At 51.2% G+C, this 17,566-nt stretch overlaps 1 protein-coding gene across 3 annotated transcripts; it reads right to left on the bottom strand.

The window, feature by feature from the left end:
* Positions 1–1,755: 1,755 nt before the first annotated feature.
* LOC101520696 (RNA-binding protein 4) lies at positions 1,756–11,287 on the bottom strand. Of its 3 annotated transcripts, XR_009245270.1 has the most exons (5): positions 11,005–11,287; positions 9,938–10,362; positions 4,153–4,835; positions 2,502–2,676; positions 1,756–1,879 (listed from the first exon to the last, which is right to left on the bottom strand). XR_009245270.1 is itself a non-coding variant. In XM_004596630.4 (4 exons), exons 2-3 carry the CDS (start codon positions 10,347–10,349, stop codon positions 4,162–4,164), a joined length of 1,086 nt encoding a protein of 361 aa, XP_004596687.2. In that variant the 5' UTR covers positions 10,350–10,362; positions 11,005–11,286; the 3' UTR covers positions 1,756–1,879; positions 4,153–4,161. The 3 variants fall into 3 exon arrangements, 2 of the variants coding, with proteins under 2 accessions (XP_004596687.2, XP_058518738.1); XM_004596630.4 differs by lacking the exon at positions 2,502–2,676 and having other exon boundaries at positions 11,005–11,286; XM_058662755.1 differs by lacking the exon at positions 1,756–1,879 and having other exon boundaries at positions 2,472–2,676.
* Positions 11,288–17,566: the final 6,279 nt, after the last annotated feature.

Below are 17,566 nucleotides of genomic sequence, written 5' to 3'. Positions count from 1 at the left end.
AATGTGCCACATAATGCAATGTAATAAAAAAAAGATTTTTTTTAAAATTTTATTCTTATTACAAAGTCAGATATACAGAGAGGAGGAGAGACAGAGAGGAAGATCTTCCGTCCGATGATTCACTCCCCAAGTGACTGCTGCGCCAATCCGAAGCCAGGAGCCTAGAACTTCTTCCAGGTCTCCCACACAGATGCAGGGTCCCAAGGCTTTGGGCCGTCCTCGACTGCTTTCCCAGGCCACAAGCAGGGAGCTGGATGGGAAGTGGAGCTGCCGAGATTAGAACCGGCGCCTATATGGGATCCCGGGGCGTTCAAGGTGAGGACTTCAACCACTACACCACACCACCGGGCCCAAAAAAGAATCTTAAACAAAAAACTAAATTCCGTTGTCCAATTAAGTCAGCATTAGCCACATGTGGCTAATTATAATTAAAAATTCATTTCTTAGACGTGCCAGCTGTGTGCTCAGCATGTACCAGGTAGCTACACAGTGGCTCGGGGAGAACACCAGGGTCATCAAGACGTTTCCCTGGGTAAAAACGTCCGCAACTGTCACCAGGGAACCTTGCAACCAAGAACCCTGCCTTCCCAGGGAACGCTGCAGCTCACACGGGCCTTGTCCACTTTCCCACTCGTGTCTCTGTATGTGGAGTAGACAGATCTCTGTGGTCCTCCCCTGCTACTCTCAAATTGGACTAATACAGGTGTAAAATATGTGGGGAAAGTGCTGTGTGAGCTAACAAGTAGTGTGCATTTACTTGTGTTTCCATCAGGGACAGGAAGCCTTTGGTGGGCCGAGTCCATGACTGGGCTGGTCTGAGGGCTGTGGAAACAATGGTCAGTGTCCACAAGCCTTCGTGGAAACAGTCACGGTGACGTCACAGTGCCCCTGCTGACCACTGCTACTCTGTTTTTCTGCTCAATTATGACAATTCCTTTCTTTTGAGCGATAATAATTATTTTAGCCAAAACGTAATCCTAGTAGAATATTAACATTCTCGAGAGATCTCTGGATAAGTAGGAAGCACAATGTAATCTCAAAGAAGGAAAAAAATTTAGAAGGGGTGCTAATTAAAATCCGTATTGTTTATACTGATGCAGGAAACCCCGATGTGAAGCGCACGGACGCTGGAGCTGCTTGCTCAGCTCCTCGGTGGCGGGGTTCTGTCCCGCAGGTGCCTGTTCCACCTCCCCACCCGCACCTCCAGCACCAAGTGGTCTAACTTTTGTAGCTTAGGTACAACTAGGAAAGGAAAGGATCAGAAAATACGGTATAAATGTCAGTCATAAACGAAATCATTCAAGTATTAGAAATGTTTATTTGTCAAAAAAAATTAAAAAAAAAAGGGGGGTGAGTGGGTGGGAGGAGTGGAATAAAACAAGGCTAAATTTCAGCTAATGCTGTACCACGATCACAGGTCAGACATGAAACAAAACAGCAACAAAACCCCCAATGGTCCTAGCGATTTCAAAAGATTAGCTTCGGTGTTAGAGTCCAGAGCTAACAGAATAAAAGGCTGTTTGCCACTACATGGTCACTTTCAAGGGAGAGGAAATGCAGTAGGCAGGGAGAAGGGCTCAACCCCTAGGAGAGCAAGATAGAAGGGTTCCAAGTGTACAGGAGGGGCGCCAGCAGAGTCCTTACCTAGGGCGGCTCAGAGGCTGAGAATACAAGGAACAGAGTGAAGGGCTACAGAGACTAGTATCAAGAGGAAAGAAAAAACTCAGAAGAATTAAATTAAGAAAGAAAACATAGTTGGTCACAAACTCCTTTGTTTACTGAAACATGAAGCAATGGAAACATCCCGGCAAAGGGGACCGCGCGGAGCAAGTTGTCATACATGACCGCAGCCCGAGGGTTCAGTCCGCAATTATCCTACCTGAAAGAGAGCACAACAGAGAGCTTACTCAGGGCCTGGAGAGCGCTGGTCCGAGTACAAGGGCCCTGGTCCCGGCCTGCATTCCGGGGGAGAGAGAGAACAGAACAGAAGGAAGTCAGACTGGAGCACACTCAGTCCACGTAATTACCTAGGAGTCACTCACAGCGCATCGCCCAGCTCTAACTGCTAGGCTAGCGATAAACACAACTCTGACCTTCTCTCAGGAAGTGTGGCCTCTGCAGGGCTACCCAGTACAAGCAAGGGCACACATACACCATCAAACGCGCACTTTCAACAGGGGGTCCTGGAAACGTGAGATGCTTACGAGATCCCATAAGCAGTGAGCCAACTGCATTGTTCTAAGTGTGTTTTTCATTTCACATAATAAACTTTCAGAAATGAGTCATGAAGAATATAGGGTCTCAAGGAGAAACAGGTCATTCCACACACCTAAAAGTCACAACATCATGTGCTTAGAGCCACAGTGCCAACAGTTCCCCGAACCGACCAAATCTCCCTTGCCAAATCCAAAATTAATCACTCCTAGAGTTCTCTTAATTCTTCCAGTGATGATGGGAACTCCAGACATCAATGGCTGGAGGGAAAATAAAAGTTAACTCACACCAAGTTCCTCTACTTATTACAAAGGGCCAAATCTTGGTCTTGATCTGTGCCAATCGACTTCAAAAGCTGTGACGGTCTTGGATCAGCTCTGCTAGGGTGAGACCCGAATTTGGCTCCCCAACTGTTCTGGAGTGTTTCCTCCTGGCAGCCTCATTAACATCGGGCTCCTGGGACTGCAACCAACACAGGGTTACTCAGTCCATCTGAGGTTCATACCTGGAAGGTAAGTTTCTTTAAAAGTCATCACTAGAAAGGTTAGTTGAACAACCACTGCTCGCAGTTCACTTAATGCCCAGCCATACCCTTTAAAAGACCAAAATATATTTACATAATTTAACTTTGGAACACACTTGGCAGAAATAGCAGGTCAGGGCTTATTTTCTACCTCATGACAGATGAGCCATAAAAGCTACCCGTACAGCTACAGGCTGCGCGAGCGTGTCCCTCACACAGACGCACGGTACTGCTGCACACGGACCTCAGGGTCTAGGGTGTCCCAGCTTCCTGCAGCATCTGCCTCTTACTTCACATAAAAGCCAAACGTCTATGCTGACGCAGGTCAGAGCACTGCGAGCCAGGGACAGCTCGGTAAGTCGGCTCCCAGGACTGCCTCCAGTGATGCTCAGCCTCAAGGCCCAGGGAAGACCAGGGGACCATAAAGCAGCATGAGGCCATTTCTACTTGCAAATTTTATCTCTCTAGATAGGCTTAATTATTACTGCCATTCTAATCCCTTTAGCACACACTTCCTAAAATCCAATTACTGGATTTTTTATATACACAAGAATGTTTACCAGTCAAATTCTTTTTTTTTTTTTTTTTAATTCCTTGCTTTTAAAACAGAAGTTGCCAGAAGCAATGGGAAGTTTCTGGCTTTAAACTTCAGGGTTTAGTGACCAGAGCAGGGTGCTTGGCATTCTTAACGAAATGACTGCAGGGGCATAACGTGGCTTCCAGGCAAGTGTCTTAGAGCAAAACATGACAAACTTATGGGCCTTTTTCTGCCTTACAAATATCATTAGAAGAGTTTTTTTTTTTTTAAACACAGGCTAAGGGTACAAGACAACCATATGACATCATCCTTCTCACTGTGGCTCACTGCTACTAAAACCGAGCCCTTTGGCTTAACACCGCGGTGCCAGCGCAGGGGTGTGATTCCAGGTCCGAGTTTGAATTGTGATCTCCCTTTCCTCTAAGAAATGATTTTTTAGGTGGCTAAGTTCCGTTCTTGGTAAGGGGAAAACCATCTCAAGCCTGTCTGCATCAGGAGCGGCCGTGAACCCTACAGCCTCCTGACCGTCTGCTCGCCTGGAAGGCTCGACAGGAGCATTTAACACCCAAAGAACAAAGGTTTCCCACCTTGCAGCGACACACACAGAGTCTTAACAAAGGCTGGGTTTCTATTTTTCTGTACCAAGTCTGCTTACAACTGATTAAACGATACGACTCTAGCAAACTAGTTTACTGTTTTCTCAGAAGGAACAAGTCAGCCACATTGCAACCTGGGGAGCTTGGGAACTTCCACTGCCTGCCGTCTGCACCTCTGCCTACTGCCCCAGACCAGGCGGTATCTCTGGCCTCCTCTCGGAAGCAGGGCTGCTTGTTGGGGGACGGAACAGAATCTCTGAGCCCACCCAGCCAGCTCTCACCTCCAGTTTTTAAAAGGCTGAATACCGCGCCCGGTCCGCGTACTGCTCCCGCTCGTACCGGGCCATGTCGTACAGGGAATTGCGCGCGGCCGCCGACGCCTGGGACAGCTCGCTCTCGGGCCCGTAACCGTAGCCCTCTCCGACCGTGGGCAGCACAGCGGCAGCGCGGCGCAGCGGGCTTCTGTCCCTTCCGTAATAGGAGGAAGAGGTGGCGGCGGCGGCGGCGGCCATGGCAGCTGAGGTGGCAGCAGCAGCTCCCGAGTTCTGAAGCAGGTGTCTGTCGTAGGGATCCACGGAGGTGGAGCTGAGGTGGCTGGTCACGCCCGTGCTCTGCACTTGAGGCAGGTGGGACATGGTCTGCTCTGCGTAGTTGTACGCAGAGGCTGCAGCAGCTGCCGCGACCGCCTCATAAGAGCGGACGCGGTAGCGCTTATAGTAGTCCAGCGCTCCGTAGGCGTCGTTGTAGTACACGGACTCCCCGTAGCCCATGGTGTACGGTGTGCGCACTGCTCCGTACTGTTCGTTGTACTGCTCAGTGAAGTCCGCCACGCGGCCCGTCCGGTCTACCGGGCACTCTTTGGACCAGTGCCCCTCTTTCCCGCACCGATAGCAGCCGCTCTGGTCTCCCATCCCGGGCGCAGTCCTGAGCCGGCTGGTGGACAACTGCACGTGCATCCGTTTGCCTTGAAGAAACAGACGCAGGATTCACTATCCTCCCCACAATTACGAGAAACCAGTTGGTGTAATACACACACACTATAAACCCCTCTCAAAATATTAACAAACCCTTTTCCAAATGTATTTGAAATTAACAGGTAAGAGTTAGAAAATTTTAAGTCCTCGGAGACCCAGCAACATGTTGTTTACAGAGACCAGCCTCGCTGTCTGTCCAACTGCCTTTTCCCTCTCCAAACACAGAAACTGAAAAACTTTCTGTTTCTCACTGTGAAGACTGTTACTGACTTGACTCAAAACACGCCCGTGCTTCCCCATCAGTACTCCACAGAACCCCAGCCAGGCCGCATACCCACCTCGCGCTGTCCTCGGCCCCATGCGGGACAGCAGCGCTGACGGAGTGCTCTCCTGCCCGCCCTGTCTGCTCCAGGAGTCTGCAGGTGCCAGCAGCAAGCTCTGCGCCTGGGTCCCCATCTGCCCTACTGAGACCTCTGCGAGTCCCAAGACCCTCCAGATTTCAGCCCTGTTCCCACTTGTCTCTGCCTACCGTGGGGGAAAACCACTTGACAACGCTCACTCACAGATCCTAAAAGGGACAGGGTGTAATCAAGTAACTGAACCATCGTCAGCATTTCATCCTGCATGTAGTTCACAATTTCTTAATACATAATTACCGACTTGTTAAAAACTTAGCTTAAACTAAAGGCTGCTGAGCACCCACATTCACACCTGGGACCCCCAGAACTGACCAGCACTAAGAGCCAGGACAATAAACAGCTTTTGCTTCCAGCTCGGATACCATCAAAACCCGTTAGCCCGGCTGATGACACCACCCAAAGTCTCCATAAAAGCAGTTTAAGGAAACTTCTAGCAGTAACTTAACACCAAACAGCCCAGGGCTCTGGAGAGCAAGTCAGTGTATTTCCACCCGTGGCCAGGCCGCCAGAGCAGAGGCTGAGAACAAAGGCTTGCTGGCCATCCCAGGGCTGCTCAGTCAGTCCCCCCCAGTGATCAGCAAGGCCCCGCTCGTCCTCACTCCTTGTTCTGGACAGACGCAGCCCTGCGGTGACAGGCTCCCCCAGCCGCTGTGCACAGCCTGGCTGGGACGGCCGCTGGCAGCAGCCGGCTGCGCGGTCTCCGGCCAGGGAGCGAGGCTCTACGGTAGGATGGCCTCAGACAGTCCTGCCAGACGACTGCGCTGCCCCACATGCCAGCGTCCAGCAGCTGCCACCTCTACCCTCAAGGCCCTTCTCTTACGAACACAGATGCCCAGGCTTTTGAGCTCCAGCACCCAGTAGACACGCTGCACCCATGTCACCAGGGCCGGAATGGCGGATGGCGAAATCCTGCGAGGCATCCACAGTGTTCTCCACCTGCTGTTCCCAGACGGAGAGTTCCATCCCAATTCGATGCCATTAACGAGGAATTTTGGCCATAATTTGTATCTCAAATCTAGTGTCTCCTATAATTTAGAGGATTACAAATTATTCCACCTTCAAACATGCCTGATGACACAGGCTGTGCAAGACACAAACTTCCAGTTCTGAAGTCGGAGGAACTGTGCCAGCTCCACGAGGGCCGACGTGCAGGCCCGGAAGACACGTTCACGAAAACAAATCAACAAACCTATACTTTAACTCGAGGTCAATTTCTGCACTGATGTCTCCCTAATACCAATCTTCATTTCTACTTTTTTTTTTAAAGATTTACTTTATTTTTATTGTAAAGTCATACATACAGAGAAGAGAGACAGAGAGGAAGAGCCTCTGTCCATTGATTAACCCCCCAAGCAGCCACAAGGGCCAGTGCTGTGCCAATACGAAGCCAGGGACCCAGAGCTCTCCTGGTCTCCCACGTGTGTGCAGGGTCCCAAGGCTTTGGGCCGTCCTCAACTGCTTTCCCAGGCCACAAGCAGGAAGCTAGATGGGAAGTGGAGCTGCCAGGATTAGAACCAGCGACCATATGGGATCCTGGTGTGTGCAAGGCAAGGGCGCTAACCACTACGCTATCGCACCGAGCCCTAGCATTTATTTTCATGACTACAATATTAGATCCTCCACAGGTGTTTATAGACTTAGTAAGAACAAGCTTTGAAAAAAAGTAGAACTGGGGCCCTATGTGGCCTAGTGGCTGAAGTCCGTATCGTACACGTGACAGGATCCCATATGGGTGCTGGTTCTAATCCTGGCAGCTCCACTTCCCATCCAGCTCCCTGTCTGTGACCTGGGAAAGCAGTTGAGTACAGCCCAGAACCTTGGGACCCTGCACCTGTGTGCGAGACCTGGAAGAGCACCTGGCTCCTGGCTTCGGATCGGCTCAGCTCCAGTCACTGCGGCCACTTGGGGAGTGAACCATCGGACGGAAGATCTTCCTCTCTGTCTCTCCTCCTCTCTGCATATCTGACTTTCCAATAATAAATTAGTCATTTAAAAAAAATAAAAAAAATAATGCTAGTAAAAGGGGGGAAATCTTTTTAAGCTAAAATAACATATCTAATAGAAACAATTTCCCTTTTTCAAAGAATTGCTAAAGATTATGGACTAGGCTTTAGTAGAGGTCTTACAAATAACTTAAGACCAATCCCACAGAAGTATTTTCTTTTGGTACTAGACTTGGCGAGTGTTGCAATGCCAAGGGATGAGAAGCTGAGGTCCTACCTTCGGAGCTACTACCCCATGCCAGCACCGGAGACCAGGGGTGACGTGGCCTTTAACACTCGCTTACAGGAGATGAGGCCCATGATGTCACCTCCTCTCAGCCCAGCTGCTGGCTGGGAATCTGAGCGTTTCTTTAGGTTTTCTAATGCACAGCAACGGCTAACTAACCAGCAGTACAGTTCTGTTGCTTGCTTCTAGAAGTCTCATCATGTAGATGCCTAAACAGCAGCTAGAAATACATACAACAATGGTTCAAAAGATGCTCTAAGTGGCAGTTTCAAGTGCCCACTCTTCATCAGATGACGGAAATGGCTTCAAATGTGTTAAATGAAGATTTTTGCAAAGCTGCATGCTATTACCAGTCTAGGCACAAAAGGACAGAGCAGATTGTTAAAAAGGTCTGTGTGGGGAACTCGGAGCCGAACGTTCTCTCCAGAGGATTTGGGCAAAAAAACATGAAAATCAAACAAAGGATTTTTTTTTCTTCAATCCACTGACTTCCAATGAAGTAATGACATTTAAAACTGTATTATTTGGGCCCGGCGGCGTGGCCTAGCAGCTAAAGTCCTCGCCTTGAAAGCCCCGGGATCCCATATGGGCGCCGGTTCTAATCCCGGCAGCTCCACTTCCCATCCAGCTTCCTGCTTGTGGCCTGGGAAAGCAGTCGAGGACGGCCCAGAGCCTTGGCACCCTGCACCCGTGTGGGAGACCCAGAAGAGGTTCCTGGTTCCCGGCTTTGGATCGGCGCGCACCGGCTGTTGCGGTCACTTGGGGAGTGAATCATCGGACGGAAGATCTTTCTCTCTGTCTCTTCTCCTCTCTGTATATTTGACTTTGTAATAAATAAATCTTAAAAAAAAAAAAAAAAAAACTATTATTTGGGCCCGAGACTGTAGCCTAGTAGTTAAAAGTCCTTGCCTTGGATGTGCCAGTTCATGTCCCAGCTGCTCCACTTCCCATCCAGCTCCCTGACTGTGCCTGGGAAAGCAAGTGACAACAGCCCAAAGCCTTGGGACCCTGCACCCCCTTGGGAGACCTGGAAGAAGCTCCTGGCTCCTGGCTTGGGATCTGCTCAGCACCGGCTGTTGCAGCCACTTGGGGAGTGAACCAGAGGACGGAAGATCTTCCTCTCTGTAAATCTGACTTTACAATAAAAATAAACGAAAAAACAAAAAATCACCAACAAAAAACAAACCTATGATTCAAGCTTTCTTCCTAATTACACGTGCTTTAGAAGAGTATTAAACACTCAGCCGAAGCCAAATCTCCAGTTACCTGACTGCCTTTATAATTTTATCCGTTTAACTGCACATTAAAAAGGTAACGGCAAATAGTACCACGCTAGTGAAATATCAGTAGAATTCTCCCTCATTTTACTTAAAACACAGACACGTAAATGAGCAAGCTTAGCTGGCGTTTAAACACCTTGCTAAGCACAGCAGAAACCCTTGTGGTTGCAGCCACTCACCCGTCACCACATGGTGCACCAGCAGCGCTCCGAACCCTGTCCCCCTGCTAGCCTCGCCACCGTCCTGTGACGTGAGGCACGGGTGGCAGCAATCATCAACTATTTGCAAACAGGAAAAATAAAGTCGAGAAGGCTTAAACTCTTGTCCAGCATCAAGCGCAAGCACCTGAAACTCCCGGCCCGTTCTCTGCAGGAGGGTGGGGAACACTCTGCCTGGCCGCACCACTGCGACCACAGGCACAACTTGACACTCCGCAAATCCCAAGCAGGCCGAGTTGAGCGGATCATTCCCCACCCCTGCAGAGCACCAAGGCCCACGTAGGGGGTGGGTGATGGGAACCTGCCAGGTAAGGGACACCTGACAGTGCTCTAAATGTTCTTAGATCGTTCTGGTCAATTCTGCCTTTTCTCTCACTTCTGCTCCATTCTGCTTTCCAGGCTCAGCAGTAAAGTCTGAATTGGTGCACTTATAGACCCGGGTGGCTAGTGGCACCCTGATTACACAACACGCCTCTGGAGTCGCATGTGCCACCTTCATGTGGCAGTCACGCCAACATGGCCTAAATAAAGCCCATCTTCTCAGGTGGCCCGACAGGAAGCCCCTCGGGAGGGTCACGCTGTCGCACAGCCCGAGCACTTTCACAAACGCCCTTTCCCCCTTTGGCCACGGCCTGCTCCTGGGCCTTGAAGGAACTCTCTAACGCCCGCCCAGACGCCACGCAGGGCTTCCTCTAAACATTCTTGGCCCTCTTTCCCAGGGGCCATAAGAATATAAATCCTAAGTATTTAAAACCAAAGCCAGGCAAGCCACACACCTCGACCCCATGCCCGGGATCCCATGGGATCGCTGGGTGATGCAGCCCTGTGCAGGGCGACCTTGGCAAGCCCGGGGGAATCACGCTCAAGAGCCGTAAACACGATGGGGCGCCCACCCTGCCCAGCCCAGGGGGCATGCCCGCAGCCAGCACCCCCTCCCCCAGTTCACCTTGAAACTCTGTGTTATCAAGGCCCCTGATGGCCTCCACCGCGTCCTCCGCCCGCTCCATGTGCACAAAGGCATAATCTTTCACGATGTCACACTCGATGACTGGACCGTACTCCTCGAACTTGGCCCGCAGCTCCTGGTTGGTGCACGTGGGACTGATGTTGCCCACGTGTAGCTTGGTCGAAGCTTTGCTCTTGTTCTTGCTGGCTTCCACGTTGATGTTCACGCCGTGCAGCTTGTAGTGGTGCAGGTTGCGGATGGCATCCTCGGCCGCCGTCTTGTCCTCGATGTGCACGAAGCCGTAGTTCTTGATGATGTCACATTCCAGCACCTTCCCGTACTGCTCGAACAGGGAGCGGATCTCCTGCTCCGTGGCCTCCCGGGGCAGGTTTCCGATGAACAGCTTCACCATTCTGGACAAGAGCCTGGCACACACCAAACCAGATTTTTTTTTTTTTTTTTTTTTAAGAAACTGGGCCTGGAGGGGTTTGGGAGTGCACACCCTGTGGCGTTTCACTTCAATCCTACAAAGTTTCCGGTCCTTTCCAGCCTGTCACACAAGGACCTCCCTCCTCCCGCCAGACGGGAAGGGACGGTTGGTTTGAGGGGTAGTGTGTGCTGCGTGGGGACACGCGAACAGGGCACGTCGGGGTCGGCAGCACTTGAGGCGCATTAGCGTGTTCCCCCTCCCCCTCAAATAGGAAAAACGTCCAGGCAGAAGCGAGAGGCGTCGGGGCGCCCCTCGGTGACGAGGTTTTGGAGGGAAACCCGGGTGCCTCTCTGCTCCCCGTGCGCTATCATCTTTCCGGAATAAAAAGGACCTCGGATCCCCCTCTTCGCCCCACACGGGGCCCCCACTCTCCGGCTCCGACACCCCAACAAAGGCTCGACCCGACCCCTGCCCCGCCCCCTCGGCACTCGCGGCCCCGCCTCCTCCCGTTGTCTCTCCCTGGCACCTCCCGTCTCCAGACGAAGGACCGATGTGAAATCCTCCGCCATCCCCATCCCGCCAGAGACCCAGGCCGTCCCCGGACTTCCCAACACACCCCGACTAAGCCCGTCCATACCTCCGGGCGGCGGGCGGCGGTGGCGGCGGCTCCCGCGTCAGAAGACAACCCTACAAAATGGCGACGGCCGCTCGAGCCTCGGCGCGACCGGGCCCTTTCTGGCGCGCCAGCTCACGCACGCGCGAGTGTGCGTTGCCTCCGACTCCGCCCCTTCGCGGGAGCCGGGCGGCCAATCCCGAGGCCTCCTTTAAATGACGGGGGGCGGGGCCGGCTGCTGACGAGCGCTGCGGAGCAGAGGTCAGCCCGCCCTTAGCCCTAGTTAGCCAATCACCGCCCTCGAAGAGGGTTGGCAAATCAGGCGTCAGTAGGGTTCCGGACGCAACCACTGTCTGGGCGAAGTCGGAAGCTGAGGGGCGGATCGTCGCTCACCATCACAATGGACCGTGCTATCCGGCGGGAGGGGGGTTCCTGATGACAAAGGCTCATCTCCTAGGTAACTAACTGCCCACGACCGGTCCTGGTGAGCTGCCTGGGGGCGTCGTCTGGGGCGCCACTTGTATAAGCCAGTCTAGTCTTTTTTTTTTTTTAATAGCATTTTAAACATAATTAGAATTTTACATTTAAAAAATTTTAAAATTTTATTTTTCTTTTTAATTGTAAATCTGTTATACCTTTGTGAAGAAACAGAGCCAAGGGGCAGGAAAAAGGGACAGGTGTGAAGGATATTCTGCCTAGGCTGCTGCCCTGGGTCGGGCTTGCTTCGCTCTTGCGTCTGTAAGGGCTGGGTCCCCGTGGTGTGGTCACCACAGTTCCTGCTCGTCGGTGAGCATCCCAGGGGAAACACTTGGTGGTCAGGGACCCAGCGAGACTCCATGTCCACACACGACGCTGCTGCAGGTCTGTGCCACCTGCACTCCCAGTTCAGCTGCGGCCCAAGGGCACCTCCTGGTGGCAGACCCGAGTGGCTCCATCTCACTCCTCAACCAAGCTTTGACATAGATGGAGATGGATGGGTTGAGGGGCCCTGGTGGTTTATTAGTCACGGCCTTTTTTATTTGAGATCTACTTATTTTTATTTGAAAGGCAGAGAGAGAAAGAGAAATCTTCCATCCACTGGCTCATTCCCCAAATGGTCACAATGGCCAGAGCTGAGCGGATCCAAAGCTGGGAGTGTGGCGCTTCTTCCGGTCCCTGTTGCTTCACTTGCACTCCAGCTCCCTACTAACAATGTGCCTGAAAGGGTGTGGGAAGATGGTCCAAATGCCTGGGTCCCTGCCACCCACGTGGCAGACAGAACTCTGGCTGTTGCAGCTTGCTTTCAAATAAGTACATCTTAAAAAAATATTTTTAAGATTTATTTTGTATTGGAAAGGCAGATACACAGATAGGAGATAAAGATCTTCTGCCTATTGGTTCACTCCCTAAATGGCTGCCATGGCCGGAGCTGAGCTGATCTGAAGCCAGGAACCAGGAGCTTCTTCTAAGAACGGTGTCTGAGTTGGGGCCATTCTCTGCTGCTTGCCCAGGTGTAAGCAGGGGGCTGGATGGGAAGTGGAGCAGCCGGGACACAAACCTTAGCCCATATAGGATTCTGGTGCTTGCAAGAGGAGTATTTGCCAATTGAGCCATCATGCTGGGCCCATGCTGAAAATTTTTTTACTGTGGAAATTTCCAATAAGACACAAATGCAGAGAATTTGATGGTGAGCTCCAGTGAACCCGCTGAGCATTTCATCGAGCCCCTGCCCTTTCTCTTGCTCACGTACTCAGCCATAACGTCACTTCCTCTGTATTTCACTGTCACCATCTGCTTTTGTACTCAGAGTTCTCTTAGTTGTCATGAAATGTCCTTCTATGGTTGTTTTCTTCTTCTAAAAATTATTTATGGATTTGAAAGGCAGAGTTAGATTTTCTACCTACAGGTTCACTCCCTAAACGGCTGCTGTGGCCAGGGTTGGGGCAGGCTGCAGTCAGGGACTGGGAGCGCCATCCAGACCTCCCATGAAGTGCAGGTGGCAGGGACCCACACACTTGGGCCATCGCCTGCTGACTTCCCAGGTTCATTAGCAGGGAGCTGCATCAGAAGTGGAGCCGCTGGAACTTAAAATAGTGATTATGTGGGATGCTGCCATCATAGGAATTAGCTTAACTTGCTGTGCTACAAAGCCAGCCCATATTGTTTTCATCTAAATAAGGTCTATTGTGCGTTTGTATAAAGTATGTAGGTGTCATATTGTGTTGTATAGTTTTCACTTTTTTCTGCTACGTGCTGTATTGCCAAGTGACCTGTGGTGGGAGACCACATACTTTACTTAGCCATCCCTGGGTACAGGTCATGAAGTCTCCATGTGTATAGACAAGCTTGCAATGGACCTCCTTTAAGTGCACCCTAGTTCTGAGGATGAGGGTGCGGATGACCCCAGGGTGACATCATGAGGTCACAGAGTACAAGTGGCACTCTCCTGTAGACACCTGTGCCGCTGCCCCCAGCTGCAGCGTGAACAGCTGTGTGCGTCTCTGCCAAGGCTTGCTGTTACCGCTAGTCTAAAAGGCATAAAGTGGTAATTCACTATTGCTTTAGCGTGCCATCTGCTCTTGAATAACCTTAAACGTCTCTTTTGTTATCGATTTGAAAGGCACAATGACTAGAAGACCTTCAGTCCACCATTTACTTCCCAGATGACCGCAGCAGCCAGGGTGTGGTCGAAGCCAGGAGCCAGGAAGGCCATCCTGGTGGGCAGCAGTGACCCAAGCCATCTCTGGTTGCCTTCCTGGGCATGTTTAGGAGGCTGGACTGGAAGAAAACTAAGACTCAAACCTCTTCTCTGACATGGAACGGCGGTAGAGCAAGCAGAGGCTTAACCCACAGCCCCACAATACTGGTCACTACAGATCTCCTCTTGTTCTCTTTGGGTTTACTCTTCTGAAAACTGACTATCTTTGGCCAATCTTTTTAAAAGGCAGATTTACACAGAGGAGAGACCTCTTCCATCTGTTGATTCACTCCCCAACTGGCCACAATGGCATGAGTTGGGCCAATCTGAAGCCAGGAGCCCAAGCACTTGGGCCATCCTCTGGTTCCTCCCCAGGTGCATTGGCAGGGAGCTGGATGGGAAGTGGAGCAGCCCATACGGAATGTTGGCACCGCAAGTGGAAATTTAACGTACTAAGCCAGGGCGGCAGCCCCTTATCTTTTTTTCTTTTCCGGGTTAAGTATCCATCTTGCTGTTGCCTCAGAGGACTTTCTTATACATTGTAGATTGTTCTCCTGTTTGTTCAAATCTCTTCTCTCATTCCCCAGTTTTATCCATGCTGTTTTCACTGAACCAAAATCCTATTTTCTATACAATTCATATTTTTTGTTGTTTTAAAGCTTTTTTTTAAGACTTTTTATTGGAAAGTCGTATACACAGAGGAGGAAAGACAGAGAGGAAGATCTTCCATTTGCTGATTCACTCCCCAAGTGGCCACAACGGCCTGAGCTGAGCCGAAGCCAGGAGCCAGGAACTTCTGGGTCTCCCACGCAGGTGCAGGGTCCCAAGGACTTGGGCCATCCTTGACTGCTTTCTCAGGCCACAAGCAGGGAGCTGGATGGGAAGTGGGATTCCCAGTGTGCCAGGCGAGGACTTCAGCTGCTAGGCTACCTCGCTGGGCCCAAAGTTTGTTATTGTCATTTTTTTTTTTTAAAGATTTATTTTTTATTACAAAGTCAGACATACAGAGAGGAGGAGAGACAGAGAGGAAGATCTTCCATCCGATGATTCACTCCCCAAGTGAGCCGCAATGGGCCGATGCGCGCCGATCCGAAGCCGGGAACCTGGAACCTCTTCCAGGTCTCCCACGCGGGTGCAGTGTCCCAAAGCATTGGGTCGTCCTCAACTGCCTTCCCAGGCCACAAGCAGGAAGCTGGATGGGAAGTGAAGCTGCCGGGATTAGAACCGGCGCCCATATGGGATCCCAGGGCTTTCAAGGCGAGGACTTTAGCCGCTAGGCCACGCCTCCGGGCCCTCTAATTGCATTTTTCCACAAACTTTCTAAAGTCTGATCCTACCTGGCTTACATTGCATTTCTACTGGAAAGCCCTGCTCTAAATGGATTACAGGCCTCAGGTAAAAACTGTAATGTTAACAGAAGAAAAATCTGGAATACCCCATGGACCAGAGGAGTAGAAAGGAACATCTTAAATGACAATAACAGGGCCTGGCGGCGTGGCCTAGTGGCTAAAGTCCTCGCCTTGAGCGCCCTGGGATCCCATATGGGCACCGGTTCTGATCCCGGCAGCTCCACTTCCCATCCAGCTCCCTGCTTGTGGCCTGGGAAACCAGTCAAGGACGGCCCAATGCATTGGGACACTGCACCCACGTGGGAGACCCAGAAGAGGTTCCTGGTTCCCAGCTTCGGACCGGCACGCACCGGCCCGTTGCGGCTCACTTGGGGAGTGAAGCTTCGGATGGAAGATCTTCCTCTCTGTCTCTCCTCCTCTCTGTATATCCGACTTTCCAATAATAATAAAATCTTTAAAAAAAAAAAAAAAGAAAAACGCAATTAGAAGATAATTTTATCTTGGTTCCCCCATACACCCACCTAAATTTAAAAGTTATTATTTTTTATATATAGAATCTATTTTCCTTGAATTTGCTGAAGACTCCTCATATGGAATTAAAACATTTGCAGGACACACATTGAAGAAGTAACACAGTTGAAATTCTCTTTTAATAACTTTGTTGTTTCAACACCAGAAATCAGGATTAAAAATTAAGATATTGAGAAGTGTTTTCACCTCGGAGGTTCTCAAAGTTTGGAACCACCTTCTGGCAGCATGTGGCACCCTCTAGGTGCTCAGTGGCCAGAGTCCACCTGCCGACGGGGCCACACTGAGAACCTGTTTCTCTGCATTGTCACCTCTGTGGTCGGTGGTGCCTGTGTTGGTCCTACGTTTGTGCTCTTCTGTTCCACAGCCCACCTGTGTCAGTCCTGCCTTGCTGCCATTCCTGGGGGCCACACAGAGGTCTGGGGGTCGGCTGGCCCCTCATTCAACCTCCCTTAACATTGTCAGTGAGGAGTTTTTCTTCCACAGATCAGTGTTGCCCCTAGGATGTTCAATGCCACCCATCCACCCATGCCCACTGCCCGGTGTGTGTGTGTTTCTGTCCCCACACACTGGATGTTAACGGTGACACCTTAGCAATGAGCAGAAGGTAGCTGCAGTGCTCACGTGTTACTCCACGTGGCCCCGGCACGCCGTTCCACTCAGACTATCCACACTTGCTGTGGGACGTGGAATCTGCCCAGCTTAGGAGAAAGGGAGAGCTGGTCTACCACACTCAGGCTTGGCACCCACTTGGGGGCCGTGCTGTGCTGGTTCTGGACTAGCCCCTATCTATTTTTTTTCTTTTTTTTTTTTCATGACAGAGGACAAGTGTGGGAGGACAACTGATTGGATACCATTTGAATGAGGACGTCTGATTGGATATACAAAGCAAAAAGAGATCCTTTCAGACAAGGATTCCGTGTAGGTTTATGGGAAACCACATAAGCTCCTCAATACCTCTTCCCTTATCCTATGTGAGCCTCAGTCCATAAAAGCCTGATGCCACTAATAAACTTCGGCTGTTTCACTAACACGGCAGTCACTTGTGTTATCACTGGCTCTGTGCACCAAGTCCATCACTGCAGGACAGCGAACAGAAAAGTGTCTTGCTCAGGGCCATGGGCCACTCATACTAAAGACAGACCTACTGTCCTGAAAAAGCGTGTTGTGTAAGAGGTCACCAAGCAGCGGCCCACAGTGAGGGGAGGAGGAGTGTCCAGCGGCCATCAACTGCCAAGAGGTCACTTGCTCCGGGCCTACTTTGCTCTATCTAGAGTCAACCCTCCGCTCATTGGAATTGGAATTCAATGACCAATTTATTTTGGTGCAAAAAAAATTGTGAAATCCCTGTCACAAGTCTTTCCATAAGACATCTTTCTGATGAGCTCTTGGGCACACAGTCCTATTTGCATATTTGGGGTGTACCTTGGGGTGTCTACAGGGTGGCGGATTGGGAACCTGTCCTTTCTCAGCTCCCTGGGCTCTTTTGGGGAGGAGACGCAAAGCGGGCGGTTAGCTGAACACTCCTTCCCCCACCCCGACTGCAGGCAGGTCGTGGCCTTGTTCCCAGCCTTCTACCTGTGGGGGCTGTTCAAGAGACTCGCCAGCAAAGAAAGCTGGGGCGCCGGGGAAGGGGCAACTCAGGGCCTACTGAACATGAGGCCTGCTGGCTAACACCACCCCAAGCTAGGGTAAAGGTTTATAGTTGGAAAAGGGGGTTGGCAACGGTCACCCCAGCCAAGGAGAGGCCACGATGGTGGGGCACGAGACCGTGATAGAACAACATGACGCTGGGGATGCTGGGAGGCCCACAGGGAGAAGCCTGGACATGAACAGGAGGGGTTGTGGGCAGCAAGGCAGACACCCAGAGGCAGCAGGAGAAGCTGAGCTGTTTAATCGCCTCCCCAGCCAGCCCCAGGCTGTTGCTGTCCTTCACCCACTTGCCCCTGGAAGCCACTGGGAGCACATGGGGTGGGAGTGGCCACTCAAGTCCAAGAGGGAAGAGGAAGGGGGAGGAGCGAATTTCAAGGCC

The sequence above is a fragment of the Ochotona princeps genome, chromosome 4, assembly GCF_030435755.1.
Source record: "Ochotona princeps isolate mOchPri1 chromosome 4, mOchPri1.hap1, whole genome shotgun sequence".
In the NCBI taxonomy this organism is placed as follows: domain Eukaryota; kingdom Metazoa; phylum Chordata; class Mammalia; order Lagomorpha; family Ochotonidae; genus Ochotona; species Ochotona princeps.
The sequence above is the reverse complement of the archived record's forward strand: the minus strand, read 5'-3'. Positions and strand labels throughout refer to the sequence as shown.

What these genes read in the sequence shown, in the direction of transcription:
- LOC101520696 (XM_058662755.1), bottom strand. Translation starts at nt 10,349, where the DNA reads ATGGTGAAGCTGTTCATCGGAAACCTGCCCCGGGAGGCCACGGAGCAG. An exon ending in TGATAACACAGAGTTTCAAG is followed by an intron (nt 4,836 to 9,937) that starts GTGAACTGGGGG and finishes TGTTTCTTCAAG; the next exon opens with GCAAACGGATGCACGTGCAG.